Genomic DNA, 25636 nt, shown 5'->3' with positions numbered 1-25636 from the left:
CAAGGGCAAAGGGATCTAAGCATCCATTTAGTGAACAAAGGAAGTTCTAAATTTTAACTACAGCCTCATGACCAGTTACTAAAATAAGAATCAGAGCAGCTATGACTCTCTTCTTTGTATTTGTATATTTCCTGTAAATACAGCAATTAAATCTTTCTGTTCCTCTATACCTCCTTTTACCTTTATGTATGAATTGCTAGTAGTGGTTAACTTTACACTTTTGCCTTTAAATTAAAAATATTCTGTTGTGAATGTGAATACTTATAAGGGTAATTAATATCATATAGTAATCAATACCATGACCACTGCCCAGAGATGGCCACATTAACTGGTATCATCCCTTTCTAGAGAAAGGGTGAGAGCAACTTCATTTATATCGAGGGGTGCATGGCTTCATTTTGTACACCCCTGAGTTAAAAATGATTTTTATATTTTTAAAGATTATAAACAAAAAAACAACAAGAATATGTGATAAAGATCGTAAGTGACCATGAAAGCCTAAGGTATTTATTATGAAGCCCTTTATAAAGTTTGCTGAACTCTGATTTTATGAAGAAGTTCATCTTTTAAGGAGAAAGTATAAAGTTGTTGTTGTTGTCAAATGAAATTCAAGTATCTGTACAAGTGTGTGGATATACTGAGTAGTCAAAGGAGTAGGTGGTAACAGATATTAAGCTACTATTTGTCAGCTCCAAATCCACCCTTCTAGACTCTACTTGGTGATGCTGGGCCTAACTGTGCAAATTATAATTTTGTTTGTCAGTGACTGGAGTGACAAGCACCTCGTTCCTTCCTTTGTGCTTCCTGCTCCTGTCAGTACTGTGTAAGCCTGGCCCTTTACCCTGGCAGTAGCAGTTGGTTCCAGTCTGCAGCTTTTACTGACACTCCCAGAACCAGCCTCATTACAACCCCTCAGAGGCACCAGTAGTGTCCCCTCATTCGAGGTCTGAGTCCCAGCTCTGCGGGGCTCTTCCCTCAAGGTTCTAGGTTCTGCTAACTCCAGTCTCTCCCCTGTGTCATCCCAGTCCTAGGAGAAGCAGCTAACTATCTGCAATTATGTTTTTTTCAATTTTTCAACCTCTTAAAATACCTACTATTATTTGTTTTCCCAACTGCATCACCACTAACACAAGTTTTCAATAAATATTTGGTAAATACATAAATGCTAGGTACTGTATATGCATTGGGATATGGCAACAAGACAGACACAGATTTAACTACAATTATAATAAGTGGTACAAAGTGCTATGGTCATAGCAATAACCTTAATAAAAGGTTATCAGATCCATTATAATTAAGCTAGAATATGGAGTCTAATTACATGGAGCTTTGGATTTCAAAAAGAATGTTAAAAGACTAAAGAGCAAAGGCTTGGCGCAGTGGCTCATGCCTGTAATCCCAGCACTCTGGGAGGTCGAGGCAGGTGGATCACCTGAAGTCAGGTGTTTGAGACCAGTGTGGTCAACATGGTGAAACCCGGTCTCTACTGAAAATACAAAAAATTAGCCGGGCATGGTGGCACGCGCTTGTAGTCCCAGCTACTTGGGAGGCTAAGGCAGGAGAATCACTTGAACCCAAGAGGCAGAGGTTGCAGTGAGCTGAGATCACACCATTGCACTCCAGCCTGGGTGACAGAGTGAGACTCCGTCTCAACAACAACAACAACAACAACAAAAAAGATTATGAGCAACAAAGATACGATAGACCTATATGTGTATTTCAGAATGATTAACTTAGCAACAGCTTAGTGCCATCGAAATAAGTTACTAGAGGAAATTTAAGAGAGTACTATAATAATGAAGGCTAGAAGTATAGAAACCCTGAATATGGTTATAGTAGGACTAGAATGGATAAAAAACAGACAAAATGAATACAAGAAACAGAAACAGAATCAACAGGACTTAGTAAATGACTAAATGCAGAAGACAAAGGAGAATGAACTAGTAAAAGGTATCTGAATCTAAATCCTAATAAACTCAAAACAGTGTAGCACAAAATGAAGTAGACTATGTAAGAAATGATATCCAAAAGGAAGTCTAAAATTTCTGCGAAGTGAGGTTCAATGCTATTGTATATTTTTGAGTTCGCCACAAACAGGAAAGCTTATATTAACATGTAAAGTATGGTTTTATATAATTCAAAATTAATTACACTGTACATACCCCCTGAAGTGGTGCACCAGAAACCATGGCCACATTTGCACGTATTTCTTCTTCATTTAAACTCAGCCCCATGTATTGAGACAGCTCCGGATATAGTTTGGGATAGAGATCTAATAAGTAAATGAATGAATGAATAAATTAAAAAGTACTTACAGAATACACAAAATGAAAACTTCTTTTATTATGGGCTTCTGCGTATTAACGAAATTATACTTAAGTTATAAAATCTAGAATGAATTTAAAGTAGCAATTTGGAAAGGCATCTCCCCATCTCTGTAACCATTAGAAATGGAAAATACAGAAAATGTTTAAAATTCATAAAATATGAAGACATCTGAACTGAAACAACCAGATTCCTAAACACTCAAAAGTAGAAATAACTTTTCCAAATAAACTATCTTGCCTTTCCTGTTTCTTAAAATAAACCTACTTGATTAGGAATTTAGTAAGTACCACTTACCAATTCAGAACAACTGACCAAAATATCTATTTGTCAAGTCAGCTACTTTATAACTCATTCTGTAAACAGGGCTATGGAATGATTCTTCTGAACAATCTTTTTTTGAAAGCTTGTAAATTTATTTAGTGTCTTATCAATTTTAATAATTTTAACCACATTCCAATGAAATCCTGCAAATGGTATTTTTAAATATTAACATTATTTCACTTGGTAGTAGTTATATACTATTTCCAAAAGCTCTTTTCTGCATGAGACTTAAATTATCTGTGACTTAAAATGAATTTTCTATGAGGCAAGGTTATAAACTGTTGTAAGACAAAATGACAGGCCACAAAATTTATTTAACACTTATTTTGTATCGTAAGTCATAGTATTTAGAAGCTCTGTCCTGAATCCCTCTGAACCTTGAAGAAAAAGGGACCAAAGACAGGATACAGAGAATGAATAAAGGCCTCAATATTTAAGAGGCTTCCCAAAGAGGAGGTGGTTGGAAATTTCAGAAGCTCCCATAGGAAAGACAGAAGACAATTCAGAAAGTTCAACAGCAGCAGCATGATGATAGTTCTTAAATGTGAATTCATAAAGTTCTTACATGTGAATTCATATATATAATTCATTCATAAATGAATCAGCCACATGTTAGGGATTTACAAGTCAGTCTAAAATTAATTTTCATTAAGCCATGAAATACATCCCCATATCCACACTTCACTATCTTAATTAGAAAAAGGGTTATTTTTTGAAGTACACTTTTTTTTCTTATTCATAACTATTTGAGCTTAACTACCAATTTTATGCAGCCTGTCAAGAAAAAAAAATCTTGGATTCCTTATTTGAGCAAAAGAAGATAACAATATTTCTGTTCACAGAGAATGAACTCAAAGTATAAACCTACTTCGATCTTGAGAGATAGGAGCAGAAGCTTCTGACAAAATTGCTGGATTGGCAGGGTTTGCAGAAAAAGCAGTTTGAGCCTGAAAAAGAAAAGAAGAATATTGTAACAATACGCTATACTTACTTTATATACTTATATAATTTATAAGCTAAATCCAGTACTTCCAAAAAGAAACTAAAACAATGAAGATTTATGTAAGAAAGTTTAATTTCAAACATGTCAGCAATACATTTTTTCAAAGGAAATCTGCAAATCAAAATTATATTTGATATTCTAAATACTTTTAAGGCTATCACAAAAAAATTGTAGAAGTACTATTCTACATGTCTTATAACCAGTATTTCATAGTGCTGCCACAATAAATATTTTCAAAGTGCATTCTAAAATGGATAAATTTTACATTTTCATTATTCTTTTACTAATTAGTCCAAGTAAAAATATTTTATTTGCATAAGAATAAAGCATACCCATATTCATATAAAAAGTCACATATCAGAAAAACACCTAAAAAATAAATACTAAGTTGCTAATATTTACCATTTTAGCATGTCCCACTGAAATCATCTTCATCGCAGCAAGTATAGCAAGGGATTTATGCTAAACACTTTTAGAATATCAGAAATTATGAAAATAGCACAGTTTATCACTGACATAAATGGATGATGACAAGGTAATATAATTTGTAACTGTTAAACTTGCCAAAATCATTCTGACACACACTGACACTCTAGCATTTATCAGTGCTATTCATGCCCAAGTATCCACTTCTCAGGGCTGCCTCGATGGCCTATATCATATGAAGTATTTCACTGATGGAAATACTTTATCCTTTACCATTAGATCTGACTTTCTGAAATAGCTATATGTCATTAGAGACAAGTTTGGTAATAAGTTGTATGACCAATCTCTACCAACTTTTTACTTTATTGGAAACGTGTAATTTTAAAAATGAAGTTCATAGTAGTATCTCAACCTAGCCCTAAAATCAATGTCAAGAGTAGTCCCAAAGATGCTTTGGAGATATGAAAGCTTAGGTTAAATAAGTAAAGCCTACAAAAGCTTTGAATGGTACTAAAGTCATATGTTCTGATATTCTTGTTGAGTCATCCTTTAATATTTATTATTTCATAATTTGTTAAACATTCTAGATTTAAACAAAATACAGCATGAACATCTTTATAACTGTAAATAACAATCCACAAATTGAACATGTGCTGAACTTTGAAAGTTCTTTCACCACGATTAGCTAAAAGGAGCTAGTGGCTTGTTATATTACTTCTTGAATCACGTCTAACAAAAAAAGTACCGTGCAGCACTGAAAAAAAAAAAAAAGAGCTATAAAGACATGAAAAGACATGGAGGAAACTTAAGTGGATATTACTAAGTGAAAGAAGCCAACCTGAAAAGGCTACTACTTTATGATTCCAACTATGACATTTTGAAAAACGCAAAATTGTGGAGATAATAAAATATAAGGCCAGGCACGGTGGCTCAGGCCTTTAATCCCAACACTTTGGGAAGCCGAAGTTGGAGAGGTGCTTGAGGCCTGGAGTTCAAGACCAGCCTGGGCAACACAGGAAAACCTGCCTATGCAAAAAACTGTTTTGGCCGGGCACAGTGGCTCATGCCTGTAATCCCAGTACTTTGGTAGGCCGACGTGGGCAGATCACCTGAAGTCAGGAGTTCAGCTGACCGACATGGCATGTTGTCATGTTTCTCATGGTCAACATGGCAAAACCCCGTCTCTAGTAAAAATACAGAAATTAGCTGGTGGCATGGTGATGGGTGCCTGTAAATTCCAGCTATCTGGGAGGCTGAGGCAGGGAGAATTGCTTGAACCCAGGAGGTGGAGGCTGCAGTGAGCCAAGACCGTACCACTGCACTCCAGCCTGGTGACAGAGCAAGACTCCGTCTCAGGAGAAAAAAAAAATTTTTTTAAAGCTAGCTAGATGTGGTGGTGTATGCTTGTAGTTCCAGCTACTTAGGAGGCTGTGGCAGGAGGATGGAGGCTGCAGTGAACTATGACTGTGCCACTGTACTCCAGCCTGGGCAACAGAGCAACATCCTGACGCTAAAAAAAACACAAAAGCAAAAGCAAATTATTGGTTGCCAGGAGTTTCTGGAAGGGAAGAAAGAACAGGCATTAAAGGATTTTTAGAGCAGTGAACCTATTCTGTCTAATGCTACAATGGTATACAGTCATGTGCTGCATGTTCTGATCAATGATGAACCACATATACAACAGTGGTCCCATGAGATTATAAAAGAGTTCAAAAATTCCTGCTGCCTAGTGACATCATAGCTGCCGTAACACAACTCATTAGTTTGTGGTGATAGTGGTGTAAATAAGCTTACTGCACTGCTAGTCATATATAAAAAAGTCTAGCACCTACAATTATTCATGGTACATAATACTTGATAATAAATGACTATGTTACTCATTTATGTATTTCCTGTGTTATACACTTTATCTTTAGAATATATCCTTCTACTTACAAAAACAGTTAACTGTAAAACAGTCTCAGGCAGGTCCTTCAGGAGGTATTCCAGAAGGCGCTGTTACCATTGGAGATGACAACTCCATGCATGTTACTGCCTCTGAAGACCTTTCAGTGGGACAATGTGGAGGTGGAAGACAGTGATATTGATGATCCTGACCCTGTGCAGGCCTAGGCTAATGTGAGTGTGTGTTTTAGTTTTTAACAAACTTTTTTTTTTTTTTTGAGAGGGAGTCTCGCGCTGTCGCCCAGGCTGGAGTGCAGTGGCCGGATCTCAGCTCACTGCAAGCTCCACCTCCCGGGTTTGCGCCATTCTCCTGCCTCAGCCTCCCGAGTAGCTGGGACTACAGGCGCCCGCCACCTCGCCCGGCTATTTTTTTGTATTTTTTTAGTAGAGACAGGGTTTCACTGTGTTAGCCAGGATGGATGGTCTCCATCTCCTGACCTCGTGATCCGCCCGTCTTGGCCTCCCAAAGTGCTGGGATTACAGGCTTGAGCCACCGCGCCCGGCCAGTTTTTAACAAATTTATAAGCAATTTTAAAAAACTAAAAATTTTAAAAATAGGAAAAAAGCTTATAGAATCAAGATATAAAGAAATATTTTATATAGCTGTACAATGTGTTGTGTCTTAATCTATGTTATTACAAGAGTCAGAAAGTTAAGAAATTAAAGTTACAGGAAGCTAAGGTTAATTTATAATTCGACAAAGAAAAATCTTTAAATAAATTTAGTGCAGCCCAAGTATAGAGTGTTGATAAAGTCTACAGCAGTGTACGGTAACGTACTAGGCCTCACATTCACTCACCACTCAACTCACTGACTCACTCAGGGCAACTTCTAGTCCTGGAAGCTCCATTCATGGTAAGTGCCATATACAGATGTACCATTTTAAATCTTTTACATCGTATTTTTACCATACCTTTTCTGTGTTTAGATACACAAATACTATTGTGTAACAACTGTCTACAGTATTCAGTACAGTAACATGCAGTGTTACTCTATCATACAGGTGGGATCATACAGGTTTGTAGCATAGGAACAACAGACTATACCATATTGCTTAGATGTGTAGTAGGCTAAGCCATCTAGATGTGTGGAAGTACACTCTATAATGTTTGCATAACAAACTGTCTAATGTGGCATTGCTCAGAATATACCCGTCTTTAAGCAACACATGACTATATACACATCACTATACATTTGTCAAAATCCATAGAACATATAACACCAACAGGGAACCTCATGTAATGAAAATATGTAAACTTCAGGTGATATTAATGAGCCAGATGTACCGCTCTGGTGCAGATGCTGATACTGGGGAGGTTGTGCATGTGTGAGGACAGAGGGTGTACCGTACTTTCGGATCAATTTTGTTGCAAATCTAAAATTGCTCTAAAACACAGCTTACTAATTTAAAATACTTCTCCTTTGTATGTAGTTATGATTTTCTATTCTTTCATTGCTATTGTTTTTAATCCAAGGAATACTGAAGAATACATATAGAAAGCTCCCTGCAAACAAAGTTACATAAATTTAATTATGTTATTTGCAGTAAAAATGAAACAAAAGGATGTAACCCAATTTTAAGTACTGTAAACCATTAAATGTAGCTACTTATTTCAAACTTACTTTGAAATCTGACACTACTAAAAAAAAAGGGGTTACAGGTGCCCCAAGGAGCATGCCAGGGCCTATTATTTCTGCCATTAACAGAAAGGATGTGGAAAAAACATGCTTGTAGCATCACTTCTGCCAAATTCTGCCGACCGTATTAGGAAACTGATAAGCTCTGGTTCTATATATCATTATTTATTAAAAGCTTACTTTGCATAAGTAGAGGAAACCACAGGCTCTTGTCAGGATTTGGAATGGAGAGAAAGGTCTAGGGACTGTATGATGTTAAAAGCCACAGCCTAATGGCTACTGCAGAATAGTTTACAAAATACGAATGGTTGGTTCATTGCTGTAATTTAGCTCTGCTGTGGTGTTAAAGGCCAGCAGATAAGAAAATGAATACTACCTTCCTTCATAACACCATTTCAGGGAAATCTTAAGAATAAAAACAAACATGAGTATCATCCACCTTAGAAAATGATGCAAAAAAAAAAAAAAAAAAAAAAAAAAAACTACAGCCAAAGAGTTTAATGGCTAGATTAGGAATATTTTTAAATTCAGGGGTAATAAAAGAACCATGTTTCCCACTCCTTATTCACTATTCTATCTCCCAGCTGCTTTCTGCTCTGAACATAAAAGGTCCTTTAATGTAAATATCTATGTAATTCACTTCTGCTTAAAGAGGGCAGCATGATACAGAACGTAGCCCTCTTTATTTTTCATTCCAGTATCTATCAATATCAACTCTTCTTCTGCTGCTGTTTTCAAAATCAAAAGCCTCAGCTCATACCTGACTATGGTAAATTTACATTCAATTCCATAAAAACCTAACAAAAAAAGGATGAAAACAAAGAACAGATTAGTTATTCTTACGGGTCCACCTAAAAATCCTTATCAGTTAATGTGTTGATGTCATATTAGTGGCTAAGCAGTTATTCTGGAAAGCTAAATATTTCAGATAAAAGTCTTTTAAAAAGAGTGCTTGGGGGCCGGGTGCGGTGGCTCAAGCCTGTAATCCCAGCACTTCGGGAGGAGGAGACGGGTGGATCACGAGGTCAGGAGATCGAGACCATCCTGGCTAACACGGTGAAACCCCGTCTCTACTGAAAAATACAAAAAAAACTAGCCGGGCGAGGTGGCGGGCGCCTGTAGTCCCAGCTACTCGGGAGGCTGAGGCAGGAGAATGGCGTGGACCCGGGAGGCAGAGCTTGCAGTGAGTTGAGATCCAGTCACTGCACTCCAGCCTGGGCTATAGAGCGAGACTCCGTCTCAAAAAAATAAATAAATAAAATAAAAAGAGTGCTTGTTCAGATGAACTACGTGGAAATAAAACCACATGAAGAAAATACTGACAAAATACTAAAGAAGTGATAGGAACATGTAAAAGATGACTGAATAGGCCACGTGAAACTTTGAGGCATCAAAGCCTTGGCAGCTGAACTGTAGATTTCAGAGATTTTACAACCCTCATTTTAATATCCATACTGGATCTATGATAGAAAATAATTGTTCATAATTCAATTATCAATAAGTAAATCTCACTTTCTAGTAAATTGAAGACAGGGCACCAATAAAATGATCTTCAAGGTAAGGAGTTTTCATTTATTTTGTCAAATTAAAATAATAAACAATAGCTGAAGAAATTCTAAATTGATAAAGAGATCAAGTTGAAAGCTAACCGTAAACAGACAAATCCATCATATACTACAAATTATCCTCAGTTAAAATAATTATCAAAAATTTCCCAAATAGCCAGAATTGGTCCCAATTCCTCACTTTGTTCTTAAGCAGAAGCATGTGTCTTCAAAATGCAAAGGACTATAAAAATTTTCAACTCAATGCAATGAGAAATACTGCAATCTCTACACAGTCATTTAGAGAATAAACAAGTGAAATGTCTGCTGCTCATCTCTCAAAGAAATCACTACACTTTCCCTGTGCTTTTAAATAACTGCTCTTCTAAAAGTAGCATGTACTCCACTATTTCTGTAATTTTAACTTCAATTAGGAGGCAGAGAATTACTTTAAAGAGTGGTCATACCTAAAGATCCAAAAGACAAACATACCAATTTTATACAAAACTATGAATATCTAAAAAATTGGAGCATATTTTGTCAACTCAAATATGTTACATATAATTTAAATTTTAGTCAGAAAATTAAGCTACATGTAAAAAGTGTAAGTCAAATTAAAAAAATCTCATGCCTATTAATTCACAGTGAAATGAAAAAAAATTGCTAGTTTTTCTGTAAACTTTTTAGTCTGCAATTAATAAAACTAAAGAAAGGTTTATGAAGTGTAAAAATGAACAAATATATCTGCCATTTAGCTATCTTGCTTTACTTCAAGCAAAATGTTACTGTGCTTGTTTTGAAAAAAGTATTTAAACTATCATACCTGAATTACTTTGTCTACCTTCAAGTCTTCAAGAGATGGATAGAGCGACATTTTTGCAGGATTCTTCTAAAGAAAAAAAGAAAGTTATATTACTCTGATGTCACAGAAAATGGAAACAGACACATAAACACGTATAACTATTTAACACAATAAAAAACATTTAAATTGCAAAACATATTAAAAAATAGGAATATATAGGCCATACCAAAAGTCAGCTGATACTTAAGAATCAACAAACTATCTCTCTTCCCCTAATATTATTACTGAACTATATCCATCACCGATTTTTAAAATTCCTTTCAAGTAAAAGTCCCTTCATTTTACAAACTTAGAAAATCAAATAGAATAGTTATGTGACTTACTCCTAACTTACACAAGTACTTGCAACTTAGCCAGGACTACGAAACTACCCTTAGTACAATGCCCTTGGGCACCACACAGCTACATTTCCTTCTAACAATAAAAGCCTAAAAGCAGACCATATGCAGTAACAATACATGAAACCTCTATTACTAAGAAAAATATATACACACATATATGTATATAGAAGAAACTATATTAACTAACAGATTTATCTTCAGAAGACAGATGGTAAAGGAGTGAGGAATAAGAGGGAAATTTTTACATTTCATTTAAAATACTTCTATATTAAGTAAAGTATGTTTTTTAGTTATCATAAATTGCTTTTTGTAATAATTTAAAACACAATTCTCTTAACATATTATATGAATACATATTTTAAATTTTATTTAGCTGTTTTGAGATGAATACCTGATACTTTCACTTAATCCAATAAAACAGAATATATGCTAAACTGGTATATGGTTTAACGTTAAGATTCTTGATTCAGGTATCAATTTATTACCTCCCATTTTCAAATCCACCTCTTACTGCTTTCTCTCCCAAAATGGAGCTGAGCTCTTTCAACATTGCTCTGTTACCAGCTGGGACGATGTTAAGCCTTGTCAGTAGAGGCAACTGGAGGTACACTGTAGGAGGAAGAGGTTTTCTCCTCATGGTTCCAATGTACTACTCTAGTCAGACTCCTGCAGTACCTGCTCCTACAGCATCTTGCAACTTGCAGGAAGTAGTTCCATAAGCATGCAGAAGCTAACCCCAGCACTCTGTTGAGTAACTCTGCAGCAGAATGCCACCACCAAGGAATCTCCCAGAGCAGCTTTCTCAACCCCGTCATGTGGCTTCTGCAGCAAATTCCAAGGTTCAGAACGCCAGAGGGAGAATTTCAGGGAAGTTCCAGAAGCAAGGTCCAGTGCCATCTGTCCCCTCTTCAACCAGACCTGGATCTCAGCCCAGGTAAGGGAGCAGCCCTAGAGTTAGTGGCTACTTATTAAGTCTGCTCTTACAGTATTCTTCAAAGTTGTCTTTACTTCTTACAAGTCAATCTCTATTTCTTCAATCATGTTATAACTAATAGTTCTGTGTATTAAACCTCCACTGTTAAAATCACTATATGGTCTCTGTCTCCCAGTTGGACAGCAGTTTTTTTAAATTAATTCACACACTCTAAAATTCAGCCTTTCAAAGTATACAATGCAATGGTTTTTAATGTATTCACAGACTTCTACAATCATCTCCACTACCTATCTTTGAATATTTCCATCCTCCCCAAAAGAAAACGCATGCCTCCCCATTCTACCCTCCTTCCAGCTCCAGGCAACATACACTTTCTTACCTCTGGATTTACCTGCTCTGGATACTTAATCTAGAATCTTAGGATATGTGGCCTTCGGCATCTGGCTTCTTTCACATAGCATATGTTCAAGGTTCATCTGTGTTGGAGCATTTATCAGTATTTCATTCATTTTCATAGCGGAATAATATTCCACTGTATGTATACCACATTATATTTATGCTGTCATCAGCTCATAACATTTGTGTTATTTGCACTTTTTGGCTATTATAAATAATGCTGTTAAAAATGCCAATGAGCATTTGCATTGTTAGCAAATAATATGTGAGTTTATATACTTTTTAAATAAATGCATCTTTAATTCTCTTGGAATATAGCTAAGCATGCAACCGCTGGGTCATATGGTAACTCTAATACCATCCCCTTGATGATTACAGGATTCGACATATGAATGGAGGGACACGGTCACAAACATTCAGACCATATCATACACCACTATCAATATGATTTACAAATATTTTTCTTATTCTGAAGATTGTCTTTTCATTTTTTTCACAGTGCATTTTGCAGTATGAGGTTTTTAATTCTGATGAAGTTGAATCTATATTTCTTCTTGGTTGCTTATGCTTTAGATATAACATCTCAGAAACTATTGCCCAACTCAAGGTTATGAAGACTTATCCTTATGTTTTCTTCTAAAAATGTTATGTCTTTAATTCCTGCATTTATATCTTTGATCTATTTTATGTTAATTTTGTACATAGTGTGTGGTATAGATCCATATTCATTATTATCCACGTGGAAACCCAGTTATTTCAGCACCACTTTTTGAAAATAACATTTTTGAATTGTCTTGGCACCGTTGTTGAAAATCAATTGATCATAACTGTATACACTTATTTCTGCAATCTCAATTCTATTTCATTGATCTATATGTCTATCCTTATACCAGTACCACACAGTCTTGAGTACTGTACATTTGTATTAAGTTTTAAAATCAGTTAATGTGAATCCTCCCACTTTGTTCTTTTTCGAAATTGTTTTGGCTATTCTAAACCCCTATCAATTCAGTATCAGTTTTAGAATCAGTATATCTATTTCTGTAAAAATAAATAAATAAATAAAAGGTGTCCTTAAATCTGAAGTGAGTCTCTTATAAACTGGGTATAGCTGGCTCTTGGTTTTATTTTTTTAATCCATTCATCCCCTCTATGTCTTTTCATTGGAGAGTTTAGTACATTTAAAGTTATTACTGATAGGGAAGGACTTACAATGACATTTTGTTAATGACTGTCTAACTTGAAACTTTTTTGTCCTTCCTTTCCTCTCTTGCCATCATGCTTTTTGTTTCATTTTCTTTTTTTTAATAGATATGTTTTGATTCCTTATTTGTGTGTGTGTATTTTCTATAGGTATCTTCTTTGTGGCTACCATGGAGCTTAAATAAAACATCTTCTAATAAATCTATTTTAAGCTGATAACTTCAACTGCATATAATACTGCTTCTTTTCATCCATCCCCATACTGCATTACTGATCTCACAAATTACATCTTTTATGTTGTGCATCTATTAATATTTTTATAGTTATAAGCACTTATACTTTTGTCTTGGAATTATATATCAGAAATAAGTGATTTACTCACCACCATTACAATAATAAGCAGGTCTGTATTTGTCCAGAGCTTTATCATTTAATTTTATACTTTCACATTGAACATCCTTTTGTTTCCATTTAACAGACTCCCATCAGTATTTAAGTCAGATATAGTGGTGATGAACTCTCTCAGATTTTGACAATCTTATTTCTCTTTTACTTTTAAAGAAAAGCTTTGCCATATACAGTACTTTGCTGGCAGTTTTTCTTCCAGCAGTTTGACTATATCATCCCACTTCTTTCTGATCTGCAAGGTTCCTGCTAAGAAATCCACTTAGAGTCCTACAGAATCTCCTTTGTACATGACAAGTTGTTCTTATCCTGCTGCTTTCAAAATTCTTTGACAATTTGATTATAGTATGTTTCCATGTGGATGTCTTTGGGTTGTTCTACTCTGGAGTCCATTGGGCTTCTTGAATCTGGATGTCCACTGCCTTCCTTCAATTTGGGAAGTTTTGGTCATTATTTCTTCAAATAAGCTTTTTGCTCCTTTCTCTTTCCAACATATGGAACTTCCATATAATCTATATTGATACAATTGATGCTCTCCCATTAGTACTCTAGGCTGTCTTCATTCTTTTTTTATTCTTTTTCTTTTTGCTTCTCTGACTGGATAATTTCAAATGACCTGGCTTCAAGTTCACTAATTCTTCTCCTTGAAAAACACTGCTGCTAAACTCCTCTTGTAAATCTTTCAATTCGGTCAAAGCATATTGCATCTGTTACAATGTTTGTTTGGTTCCTTTTTATGTTTTCAATCTCTTTGTTGACACCATTTTGTTCATGCAGCATTTTCCCTGGGTCACTGAACATGTTTATGGTGGTTAGTCTGAATTCCTTCTGAGATAATAAAGATATCTGTGTTTCCTTAAAGTAGGTTTCTGGATATTTTGACCCTTTGATTGTGCCATGTTTCCCTATTTCTTTGTGTGCCTTTTAACATCATATTGGGATCCAAGCATTTGAAAAAATATCACCCCTGCCAGTCTTTGTGGACTGGCTCTGTAGAGAGAAAGATCCTCACTGATCAGCCTGACTAGAGATTCTGCAAGCCTTCTGAACCTTTCCTGAGGATGCTTCTTCTCTACCAGTGTGTATAAATTCTCAAGATGAACTTGCTGGTTTCCTTTTTCAGGATCTCATAATCTTTTGCTTCCTGTGCTACCTGTCTATAGTACTTCAGGTTCTCTGGAGCTGCTGCAAGCCACCCAGCTCTCTTTTGTTTTCAGAGGCCTCCAACCTGGTGCCCTTTCCTGTCAGTGGGCTTTTAGAGTATGTCCACTCCTGCCTGTGCTCCAAGTCAGGTGAAACAGGAGCCAGTCCCTTGGGGGTAGCTCTCTGAAGTGTTGGACACATACTCCACTATTCTCTCCCTAACCCCTTGCATGCCATACCTAGGGACAGGCTGCTGAGCTGTATCATCCTCTGTCTGCCCTACCATAGGTCCTCTAGAGCAGAAACAAGTCTTCCAGTTCTCTGTTGTTCTCAGTGGCTCCCGGCACCTGGAATACACCAGCTCCTGTCAGCTTTCCAAGACAAGCAAGACAGAAGCCAGTCCCTCAGCCCACTGAAAAGGTGAAACACTGGACACACATTCCAACTCTTTTGTCTCCCCAAGGAGAAGCCAGGAGTTGAGGATCTTCTCCTGCTGGTTTCATGCTGGGGGTGGGGAGGGACCATGGTGAGTGCATGCTAAACTGTCAACTTTGTTTTCAATGACCCCACAACCTGGTGCCCTTTCCTGTCAGAACTTACATTGAGGCAAAATAAAAACCAGACCCTTGGGCAGACCTCTGAAAAATCTGAATGTCAAACATATGTTTCAGTCTTCTCTTTCCCTCCCCAAGGAAAAACCAGGAGCCTGGAGTTTCCTCTCGCTCATGCCATGCTGAGCCAGGGGAATGAACTATGGTGAGCAAGTAGGATGAATTTTCCTACCATCTTCACTGCAGTTGGTTTACTGCTCACCTAGAATGTAGGAGCCTCTTAACTAGTTTCTGGATTTCTTACAAAGAGCTCTGGTGTGTGTATTGTTATTGAATCAATATTTCTGTGGGGAGAAGAAGTGTGTGAGCTTTCTACTGCACCTTCTTGCTGATATTACACATCTTTTATTTGTTTCTTTTCTAATTTCTCTGGCTATAATCTCCAGTACAATGGTGAATAGTAGTGGCCTGGTACAGTCCTTAAGGGAAAAACAGAATCTGGGTTTGTGGGAAAAAAAAAAAATTCACTCTTGAGAGAGCACTATCAAAGATGATTTAATTGTATTAATCCAGGAGAACAAAGTGAATTACCTTCTTTGCTTCAAAGGATCAATTTCTTAGCAGCCTTTTCTTTAAACACAATTTTTTTGTCTTATTTAAACTTTCGGCCATTCTATCAACATAAACAAAATGCATATGATATATAATATACAAAATGTAAAGCAAGTTGCAATATCAACAACCAAAATGCACTGAAAAGAATGTTACCTGGCCATCTAATATTATTTCTATTTTTTATTTCTTTTTTTGATTCTGTCACTGGCTAACTTCAAAATCCCACTGTTCTCATGAAAAATGAAGTGGTTTCCTAACTTTTCTCTCCATAGAAGTTTCTCTTCAAATAAATATTAACTGAAGTTGTCTGAACAACTCTTGAGTTAATTCACACACCAGCAACTCAAGCCTAGAAGAAAAATGAACTTCCAATTTTTTTTTTAAATAATAAATATTACTGTTAATTTACACTGATGTAAAAAGTAAGTTTCAGGTTTGCTTTAAGTGTATTGATCTTAATTAACTCTCTCACAAAACATTCCTCAATTTTACTTTCTTGACCCATTTCATTAAATTTCTTTCCAAGTATTAAAATGTTGTAGCTGCAAACCACTGACTGACTATTTGCCACCCAGGTCACATGCTTCCATGCCTGCATATTTTTGTAAAAGGTGCATTCTCTTCCAGGAATGTCCTTCCAGGACTCTCCACCGATCAAATTCCTAGTTAGCCTTGAGGCCTAGGTCAAGTGTCAGCTTCTTAAAAGCGGGTGACTTTGATGGCTTCAGTTGGATATTATTTGCTCCTCCCAACTCCTCTCAACTCCGCCTTAGATTATAGCTAGTACATGTTTATCTCCACTACTTAAAGGCAGGACTCACATTCAATATATTTACACAGCATAAATGCTTTTTCCTCATCCTCAAAGATATCAAATGTAGCTAGGCGCAGTACCTGTAATCCCAATAGTTTGGGAGAACAAGGTGAGTGGATCACTTGAGCCCAGGAGTTTGTGACCGGCTTGGGTAACATGGAGAAACCCCATCTCTACAAAAAATATAAAAAAGTAGCCAGGGACAGCGGCACACGCCTGTAGTCCCAGCTACTCCGGGGGCTGAGGTAGGAGGACCACCTGAGCGAAGGAGATTGAGGCTGCAGTGAGCTGTGGTCACGCCATCACACTCTAACCTGGGTGGACAGACTGACACTCTGTCTCACCAATAAAAAAAAAACTTTTTAAAAAGAAGATATCAAATGTTAGTATTTTGACAAATGTCATCAAAACAACAGTAAATAAGATAACTTTAAACAATTATTGAAAAGATCAAAATATTCTTAGGGCAAGTCCATACTTTTGAAGCTAACAGTGTAAAAAGCCTAACAGTGTAAAAAACCTAGCAGTGTAAAAAATAAAGCATTTATCATTTGTGGAAATGATAAATGCTTTATTTTTCTGAAGGGCTCCATTAAGTCACTTGTATATTATATTTAAACCTTTGACCTAATGGGAACGTCAGAAACACAGCCCTTTTTCAAGAACCACAAAGCTAACTCCGGGAAATCCTCCTAATTGTGGCTGGAATTTTATAATGACCAATAATGAGGTTTAAGAGGATTCTGAAAGTAACTATTACATCAGTGTAAGAATCTCGGCCGGGCGCGGTGGCTCAAGCCTGTAATCCCAGCACTTTGGGAGGCCGAGATGGGTGGATCACGAGGTCAGGAGATCGAGACCATCCTGGCTAACACGGTGAAACCCCGTCTCTACTAAGAAATACAAAAAACTAGCCGGGCGAGGTGGCGGGCGCCTGTAGTCCCAGCTACTCGGGAGGCTGAGGCCGGAGAATGGCGTGAACCCAGGAGGCGGAGCTTGCAGTGAGCTGAGATCCGGCCACTGCACTCCAGCCTGGGCTACAGAGCAAGACTCCGTCTCAAAAAAAAAAAAAAAAAAAAAAAAAAAGAATCTCATTTTACCTCACTTGCAACTCTTATCAAACATGATTATTGTACGAACTAAACTACAGAATTTTGTCTCTAGGCTTTCCTTCAAGTTGAGTAATCACTAAGAAGATAAAACTCCCAAATCTACTCTGTAAGAGTTTGATCAAACCTTCCTGATCACTACAGCTTTTTTCCACTGGCCTAATTCCTTGGAAAGAAATGGTACTGCCCACATATGCTTTGATCAGGTTTGGCCCACACTACAATATTTGCAATCTCTGTGACTCACTTCACGCCTTATGAAAGGCCCCTAAACCCAATGTATCTCAGGCCTCAGAAATAACTCCCAAATAGTTTCTATTAAGAGATCTTTCAGTGGTTGGAATAGTTTCAGGACTTCTTCAGAACACCAAAACGCTATATATATATATATATATGTATGTATTTATATTTTGTCTGCCTCAGTACCAAGTTTTCCATTTGTCCCTCAACTCCCTCAGGGCAGTATCAGAGTAATGTCCTTGAAGTCTTTAAATACGTGTACAGAACAAAGCCCTCAACTTAAATACCCTACGTGATGTTTTGCAATTCTAGTTTATTTACTCTCTGGATTTAATAATCTGATTAATGAAGTAGGAAACACTGGCAAAGTTTTCCAAATAATATCACCTAGAATGGCAATACTCATCATTTTCTGAGTTATTAACCTTACCCCTCCTCAAACCACCAACTACAACTGGCCTCGCTTAAAAATGGCATGTGACTGTTTAAGGTGAAATTATGTTTATTTGCTTCTTTTAATCTAAGCTATTAAAACAGGAGTTCCCAACCCCCGGGCCATGGACCAGAACCAGTCGGTGGCCCATTGGGAACCAGGCCACCCACAGCAGGTGAGTGGCAGGTGAGCCAGCATTACCACCTGAGCTCTACCTCCTGTCAGATCAGTGGCAGCATTAGATTCTCATAGGAGCAGGAACCCTATTGTGAACTGCACTGCAAGGAACCTAGGTTCAACTTTCCTTGTGAAATAGTTTCATCCTGAAACCATCCCCCTATCCTGTCCGTGGAAAAACTATCTTCCATGAAACCAGTCCCTGGTGCCAAAAATGTCGGGAATCCCTGTATTAAAAACATCTTGGGATAATAAAAATTTAGGACTGCAGAATCATTGATTTTTTTAAAAAATTACATGACAGTTGATAAGCAATTAGTTGAATTCAAAGATGTTGCCTATTTCAACTACTGATATCTTCAAAACCAGGGAAATTTGGAGTAATTGGGTTTCTTTTGTTGAAGCAGTTATTAAAATTTCTAGTAAAGTTGTGTTTCTTTCTTTTTTTTTTTTTTTGAGACGGAGTCTCACTGTGCTGCCCAGGCTGGAGTGCAGTGGCCGGATCTCAGCTCACTGCAAGCTGCGCCTCCCAGGTTTACGCCATTCTCCTGCCTCAGCCTCCCGAGTAGCTGGGACTACAGGCGCCCGCCACCTCGCCCGGCTAGTTTTTTGTATTTTTTTAGTAGAGACGGGGTTTCACCGTGTTAGCCAGGATGGTCTCGATCTCCTGACCTCGTGATCCGCCCGTCTCGGCCTCCCAAAGTGCTGGGATTACAGGCTTGAGCCACCGCGCCTGGCCGTAAAGTTGTGTTTCATTATTTCACTTCTGCAAACTATTCATAGAGTGACTGAAAAATTTAAAATATAAAAATAAAGTATCAGGCCAGGAACCGTGTGGCTCATGCCTGTAATCCTAGCACTTTCGGAGGCTGAGACAGGAGGACTGCTTGACCCCAGGAGTTCAAGAACAGCCTAAGCAACACAGCAAGATTCCATCTCTAAAAAAATAAAAACTAAAAAATGAAAAAATAAAGTATCCATTGGACCCAGATGGTAAGCATTCCAGACGGCTCATACATGAGGTCTAGAAACACAATTTGATATATCCTAAGCAGTCTTCCAGAGCAATGTTTCTCAATCTGGCTAATCATCACAGCCAAATTACCCGAGGCTCTAGTTATTATAAAATCAGCTTCCTGGGCAGACACAGATTTCATGGAAGGACTTAGGAACTCTTCTTTTTAATAAATATCCTGGGGGTTTCTAATGATCAGCCATTAAGAAGTATGTCCATATGAAGTCCACTCCAAGTAGAATATTTAATCCTTACCCATAGGATTCCATTTCTCACCTAGTGAATTGGCAAAAATCCAGTTTGACAACATTCTCTGACATCAAGGCTTTGAGAAACACTCATATCTACTAATGGGAGCGTAAACTAGTACAATTACCATGGAGAGTGAGTTTGCAATATCTGCCAAAATTCTAAATTCAGATACCCTCCAACTCTGCAGTATCACTTCAGGTCTCAAAACCTGAAGTGTACAAATATATGTGCACAAAGGAAGCAACATATGTAAAAGTTTATTCACCGCAGCACTGACTGTAACAGCAAAAGACTTGAAAGCTATACATGCTGATATTAGAAAAGCTCCAAAATATTATCACTAACTGGAAAAATAAGAGCAAAATGTGGCCGGGCGCGGTGGCTCAAGCCTGTAATCCCAGCACATTGGGAGGCTGAGACGGGCGGATCACAAGGTCAGAAGATCGAGACCATCCTGGCTAACACAGTGAAACCCCGTCTCTACTAAAAATACAAAAACTTAGCCGGGCGTGGCGGCGGGCGCCTGTAGTCCCAGCTACTCGGGAGGCTGAGGCAGGAGAATGGCGTGAACCCGGGAGGCGGAGCTTGCAGTGAGCTGAGATCGGGCCACTGCACTCCAGCCTGGGTGACAGAGCAAGACTCCGTCTCAAAAAAAAAAAAAAAGAGCAAAATGTGGAGCAGTATATAAAATGTTAATGTTTGTACTAAAAGGAGGCAAATACAGCTTATATGTTTGCCTGTGTAGATATAAAATATCCCTAGAAGAATACCTAAGAAATGTAAAAAAGTTGCCTGCCTGCCAGAAGGAGACTTGATACTATATACCTATTTACACTGCTTAAATTTTGAGACATGTGACTGTTTACCTACTCAAAAACAATACGTTTACAAAAGATGTTGGCAGCACTTGAAAAGAAATTAATAAATGCTAACGTTAACTATTGCTAAAAGTAGAAAGTATTTTAAAGTTATTTGGGGGAGCTTTTCTTTTTTAGAATCTCTTGGCATTTAATACCTATGAAAAGTACCCAAATCTGGCAAAAACAGAGAAAATAGTTGTGTCACGCTCATTTTAAGAAACTCTTTAAACAGTACATTTAACCGGCAACCATTAGCAAATTCTTCCCCTATTGTTCCTCTTTTTCTCCTTTTTACATCTTTTCCTATAATGCCCAAAACTAAAAGTTAATGTCTCCAAAGTTAAATTTAATTTTCAATGGAGTGACTACTTACTGACCATTTTAAAAGTCATTCTACTTCTTTTTATTCTGTGCCACAAACCACTTGATTTATAATATTTCTGTACCATTTAAGGCACAAAAGTTTATAGAATTAAGTTGGTAACACAGAAGACAAAAGGACATATTTTCTACCGTTATCCCTCAATCTTAAACAGGAAAATAAAAAGACTGAACAAATTTGAGTTTTAACTAATCACATATACATTTAGAAATCAATTTAAAAGGCCCGCCGTTGTTTTTCAATGTAAATGTCCTCCTTTAATCAACTATTTATTTTTGAAACAAGCAGATATTAAGAGTTTGGTAAGCCGAGCGTATTTTCTAAGCAATGTACGCAATGGAAAAGTCAACAGTAAACTTGTATGTGGTTATACAGACTAGATAATCTAGAAACTCCTTTCAAAAATGGGCACATTCGAAGACTCCATGACTCAATAATCCCACTTTGGTAAAAGTGAAACTTTCCACATCCATATGCCTTCCCTTTCCCATTATTACAAGGAAATCCTGAAAGGAAGTCTCTGAGTCGTCAGATCTCAGGGGTATTTCCTTCTAAACACACCCAACTGGAAACGTTTCTCCCTCAGGTCCAACTTCTCCAGGAAAAAGCTCAAGGCGAAAAACCTCTCCCCACCCCCTTCCAAAAAAAGTCAAGGCTTCGCCCACTAAACGAACACTTCCTTCCTCCTTTCAAATCCAGGACTTCCCGAATAACCCAAAAGGAGGGTGATTAAGTACAGACCAAGAAACGCGGAGCACGGGGAGGAACCGTGACCAGAGGCTCTTTCTTTACTCAACTCGAGATCGTATCGAGGAGAAAACAAGGATCGAGAGACTGTCCCAGGAAGAACCCCAGAGCTGGGGCGGGGGCTGCCGGCGTTCACCCGGCCGGGCCTCCGGGCTCAGCCAGCCCCGGCCCCAGCCCCAGCCCCAGCCCCAGCCCAGGCAGGAGCCCGAAACCCGCGGGGTCGCGGCAGGCAGAGCGCGCTGCTCCCGCAAACTTGCCCCCCAGCCAGCAGGGCGCAGGGAGGGGCGCGGAGCACCCTGAGGAGAGGGCGTCGCCGCTGCCTCCCGAAAACGGCTGCGACCGGGATGCAGTCCGTGAAGTGGCCCGGGGACCCTCACGCCTCTGCCCCAAGTCCCCGCGCCCGGGACCCGGCACCAGTGTCCTTCCTCCCCGCTTGGCCTCTTACCTAGCCCCACAAGGAAACGCTCGCCGCCACCGCCTCCGGTCACTGGCACGGACTTCTGAGGCCCGAGGGTAAGAGAGCGGCGCGCGCCCGAGGACCGCCCCCGAGGCGCGTCATGGCACCGCCCCCGCCTTCAGCCCGCGCAGGCGCACCGCGCAGGGTCAGGTGATCACGTCCCTAAGGTAACCGGGCGGTAGGGGTAAAGAGGCCTGGGCGTGCGTGGGTCGTTCCTGCAGCTCCAGGTGTTCGGCAGTGCGGGGCGGTCCATGCCGGCCGCTCTCCGCTGCCCAGCGGTTATGCGCCCAGTCTTCTCCGCTCTTCGGCAGTTAGTGCCCGCGGGCCCCGTGCCACCCACTCACTACAGTGTGTATCGCAGCTCACGGTCTCTTGGTCTCGTCGCCTCCAATTCAAAGAGGTCTCTGGAGCCTATGCTCCCTCTTGGGATGCCTTCGACTTCCACCACTGCTGCCCTAGTAACACGCTCCGCTTGCTGTACCTGTCCACTATAGGCTCAGAAACGTTCTTCTCACGACCCCTTCGCAACTCCTGCTTTATTTTTCTGTTTGAAATTTGGATGTTGGGGTGGCGGGGGGGCGTATTACGATGTCCGCCTGAGCTAATATTCCTTCGCTGCTGAGAGTTTCTTGTGGTGGTGCGCAAAAGTAATTGCTTCCCAGTACAAAAACATAACGATCATTTCTTGAGGGCTGATTTTGTGCCAGCCATAGCTCTACGAACTTAATGTATAGTCTTATTTGGTCTTCACATCAGTCTATAAAATAAATACAACATCCCATTACAAAGAAACTGAGGCACAGTTTACCCAAGAGTAATCACTGTAGAGTCCTTGACAAAATAGCATTTACAAGCTGTTTATTTCTAGCTAAATTAGTGCCACAATAATTTAATATGTGGCAAAACTAATAAAAATCTGAGTGTAAAAGAGGTGACAACTAAAGATGAAAACTTTGCCGTCAGTAAGGTTATAGTTAGGCTGATGAAATGGACATTTAAAAATAATTACAAGGTAGATTGGGAAGGAAGATACACAACTTTTTGCTTTCAGATGAGATGATTTCTAACATAGAAAATCTGGAAAAAATTGACACTCCTCTAAAAAAATAGAATGAAAAGCAATTATAGCAAGTTTGCATGAACAACTTTAAAACAGATTCATTCTAAGCCAAAATGCTTGGGACCAGAAATGTTTCCAATTTTTGATTTTTTTTTTTTTTTTTGCTCTTGTAATATTTGCATTATATACTTATGAGTTTGCCATCCCTACTCCAAAACCCAAAATGCTCCAGTGAGCATTTCCCTTGGTCCTCATGTCAGCACTCAAAAAGTTTCATATTTTGGAGTAGTTCATATTTTGGATTTCTGTATTAGGAATAGTCGACCTGCATATATGGTCTGTTGTTTTCTTACATACCAGCAATAAACAATTGGTATTTGAAATTAAAAACACGATAACCACTGACATTAGCACCAAAATAAAATGAAATACTTAGGTGTAAATCTAACAAAATATGTAAGAGGTTTATACAAGAAAAACTACAAGGTTCTAATAAAAGTTCCAATGAAAACAACTACAAAGTTCAAAGGAGATCTAAATAAATCTAAGGATATTCCATTTTCATGGATAGGAGTACTTGATATTTAACTGTCAGTTCTGTCCGACTTAATCTATAGATCTGATATAATCTCAATCAAAATCCCAGCAAGTTATTTAGTGATTATTAACTGATTCTAAAGTTTACATGGAAAAATGAAAGACCCAGAAGAGCCAAACCAATACCAAAGGAGAGGAACAAAGTCAGAGGCCTAACAGTACCTTAGTTCAGGCTGTTGGAACAAATTACCATAGATTGCGTGGCTTAAACAGAAATTTGTTTCTCACATCTCTGAAGTCTGAGAAGCCCAAAATCAAGTTGCTGGCAGATCTGGAAATCTGGTGAAGGCTCACTTTTGGGTGTGCAGATGGCAGTCTTCCCATTGTATCCCCACATGGCAGAAAATGAGACAGATAAAGCAAATTCTCTCCTATCTGTTCTTATTAGGGCATTAATTTCATTACGAGGGCTCAACTCTCATGAGCTAATTATCTCTCAAAAACCTTGGGTCTAAATACCATCACATTGGAGATTAGGCCTCAACATATAAATTTTGGGGGGACACAAACATTCAGTCCATAGAAGTACTCAACTTCGAAATTTACTATAAAGCTATAGTAATCAAGAGAGTGTGGTATTAACAAAAAAATAGACAAATAGATCAATGGAACAGAATACAAAGCACAGAACTTGACCCAAACAGATACATTTAACAGATCTTTGGCAAAGTAGCTAAGGGCAGCCTTCTCAATAAATGGTGCTGGAACAACTGGGCTTCCACATGTAAAAAAAAAAAAAAAAATTGAATATAGACATAGACTTAACACCCTTCACAAAAGGTAACTAAAAATGGATCATGGACTTAAATTTAAAAGCTGAATTATAAAACTTCCAGAAGATAACATAGGAGAAAATATAGGTGACCTCAGATTTGGCAAGATTTCAGATGAAACAACAAATGCTCAATGGAAGAAAAGGTTGATAAGATGGGCTTTACTAAAATGAAGAACTTTTGCTTTGTAAAAGACAATGTCAAGAGAATGAGAAGACAAGCTACAGACTAGGAGGAAATATTTGTAAAAAACATATCTGATAAAGAATTTGGGCCAAGTGTAGTGGCTCACACCTGTAATCCCAGCACTTTGGAAGGCTTAGGTGGGAGGGTTGCTTGAGCCTAGGAGTTTGAAAGCAGCCTATGCCTAGGAGTTTGAAACCAGACCCTATCTCTAAACAAAAAATAAAATTAGTAGATATGGTGGCAGACACATGCAGTCCCAGCTGCTTGGGAGGCTGAGGTGGGAGGATCAGTTGATCCCAGGAGTTTGAGGCCAGCCTGGGCAACATAGTGGGAACCCATCTCTATTTTATGTTAAAAAAAAAAAAAAAAAAGTGTATTCCAAATGCACAAACAACAGTTAAACCTCAACAATAATAAAACAAGCCAATTAAAAATTGGACAAAAGATCTGAACAGACATTTCACCAAAGAAGATGGATATGGCAAGTAAGTATGTAAAAAGAAGTTCAACATCACATAACATTCGGGAACTGCAAATTAAAACATCAATGAGATACCACTATACGCCTATTAGAATGGCTAAAATCCAAAATATTGACAATACCAAATGCCAACTAGAGTGACAAACTCTCATTGCTGGTGGGAATGCAGAATGGTACAGCCACCTTGAGACAATTCAGAAGTTTCTTACAAAGCTAAACATAGTCTTGCCATATGAACCATGAATCATGTTCCTGGGTATTTACTCATATTGGTTGAAAATTTATGTCCACACAAAAGCTACACATGAATATTTAAGGAGGCTTTATTCATAACTGCCAAAAATTGGAAACAAACACGATGTCTTTCAATAGGTTAATGGAGAAACAAACTGTGGTACA

At 38.2% G+C, this 25636-nt stretch overlaps 1 protein-coding gene across 9 annotated transcripts in view; it reads right to left on the bottom strand.

Moving 5' to 3' along the window:
* Positions 1 to 22506, bottom strand: part of SDCBP (syndecan binding protein) — a 31252-nt gene extending 8746 nt beyond the window's left edge. For 2 of the 9 annotated variants that reach the window (XM_025393688.1, XM_025393690.1), the window contains exons 1-5: positions 22129 to 22506; positions 13323 to 14835; positions 10028 to 10093; positions 3518 to 3596; positions 2163 to 2272 (exon numbers count right to left, since the gene is read on the bottom strand). In XM_025393688.1, the coding sequence (XP_025249473.1) occupies positions 2163 to 2272; positions 3518 to 3596; positions 10028 to 10093; positions 13323 to 13370 (303 nt within the window). In that variant the 5' untranslated portion in view covers positions 13371 to 14835; positions 22129 to 22506. The remainder of the gene's footprint in view (positions 1 to 2162; positions 2273 to 3517; positions 3597 to 10027; positions 10094 to 13322; positions 14836 to 22128) is intronic. The other 7 variants (XM_025393692.1, XM_025393694.1, XM_025393693.1 and 4 more) reach the window with 5 other exon arrangements.
* Between the last annotated feature and the right edge of the window lie 3130 nt (positions 22507 to 25636).

The sequence above is a fragment of the Theropithecus gelada genome, chromosome 8 (assembly GCF_003255815.1).
Source record: "Theropithecus gelada isolate Dixy chromosome 8, Tgel_1.0, whole genome shotgun sequence".
In the NCBI taxonomy this organism is placed as follows: Eukaryota; Metazoa; Chordata; class Mammalia; order Primates; family Cercopithecidae; genus Theropithecus; species Theropithecus gelada.
This window is presented reverse-complemented; position numbering and strand designations above follow the sequence as displayed.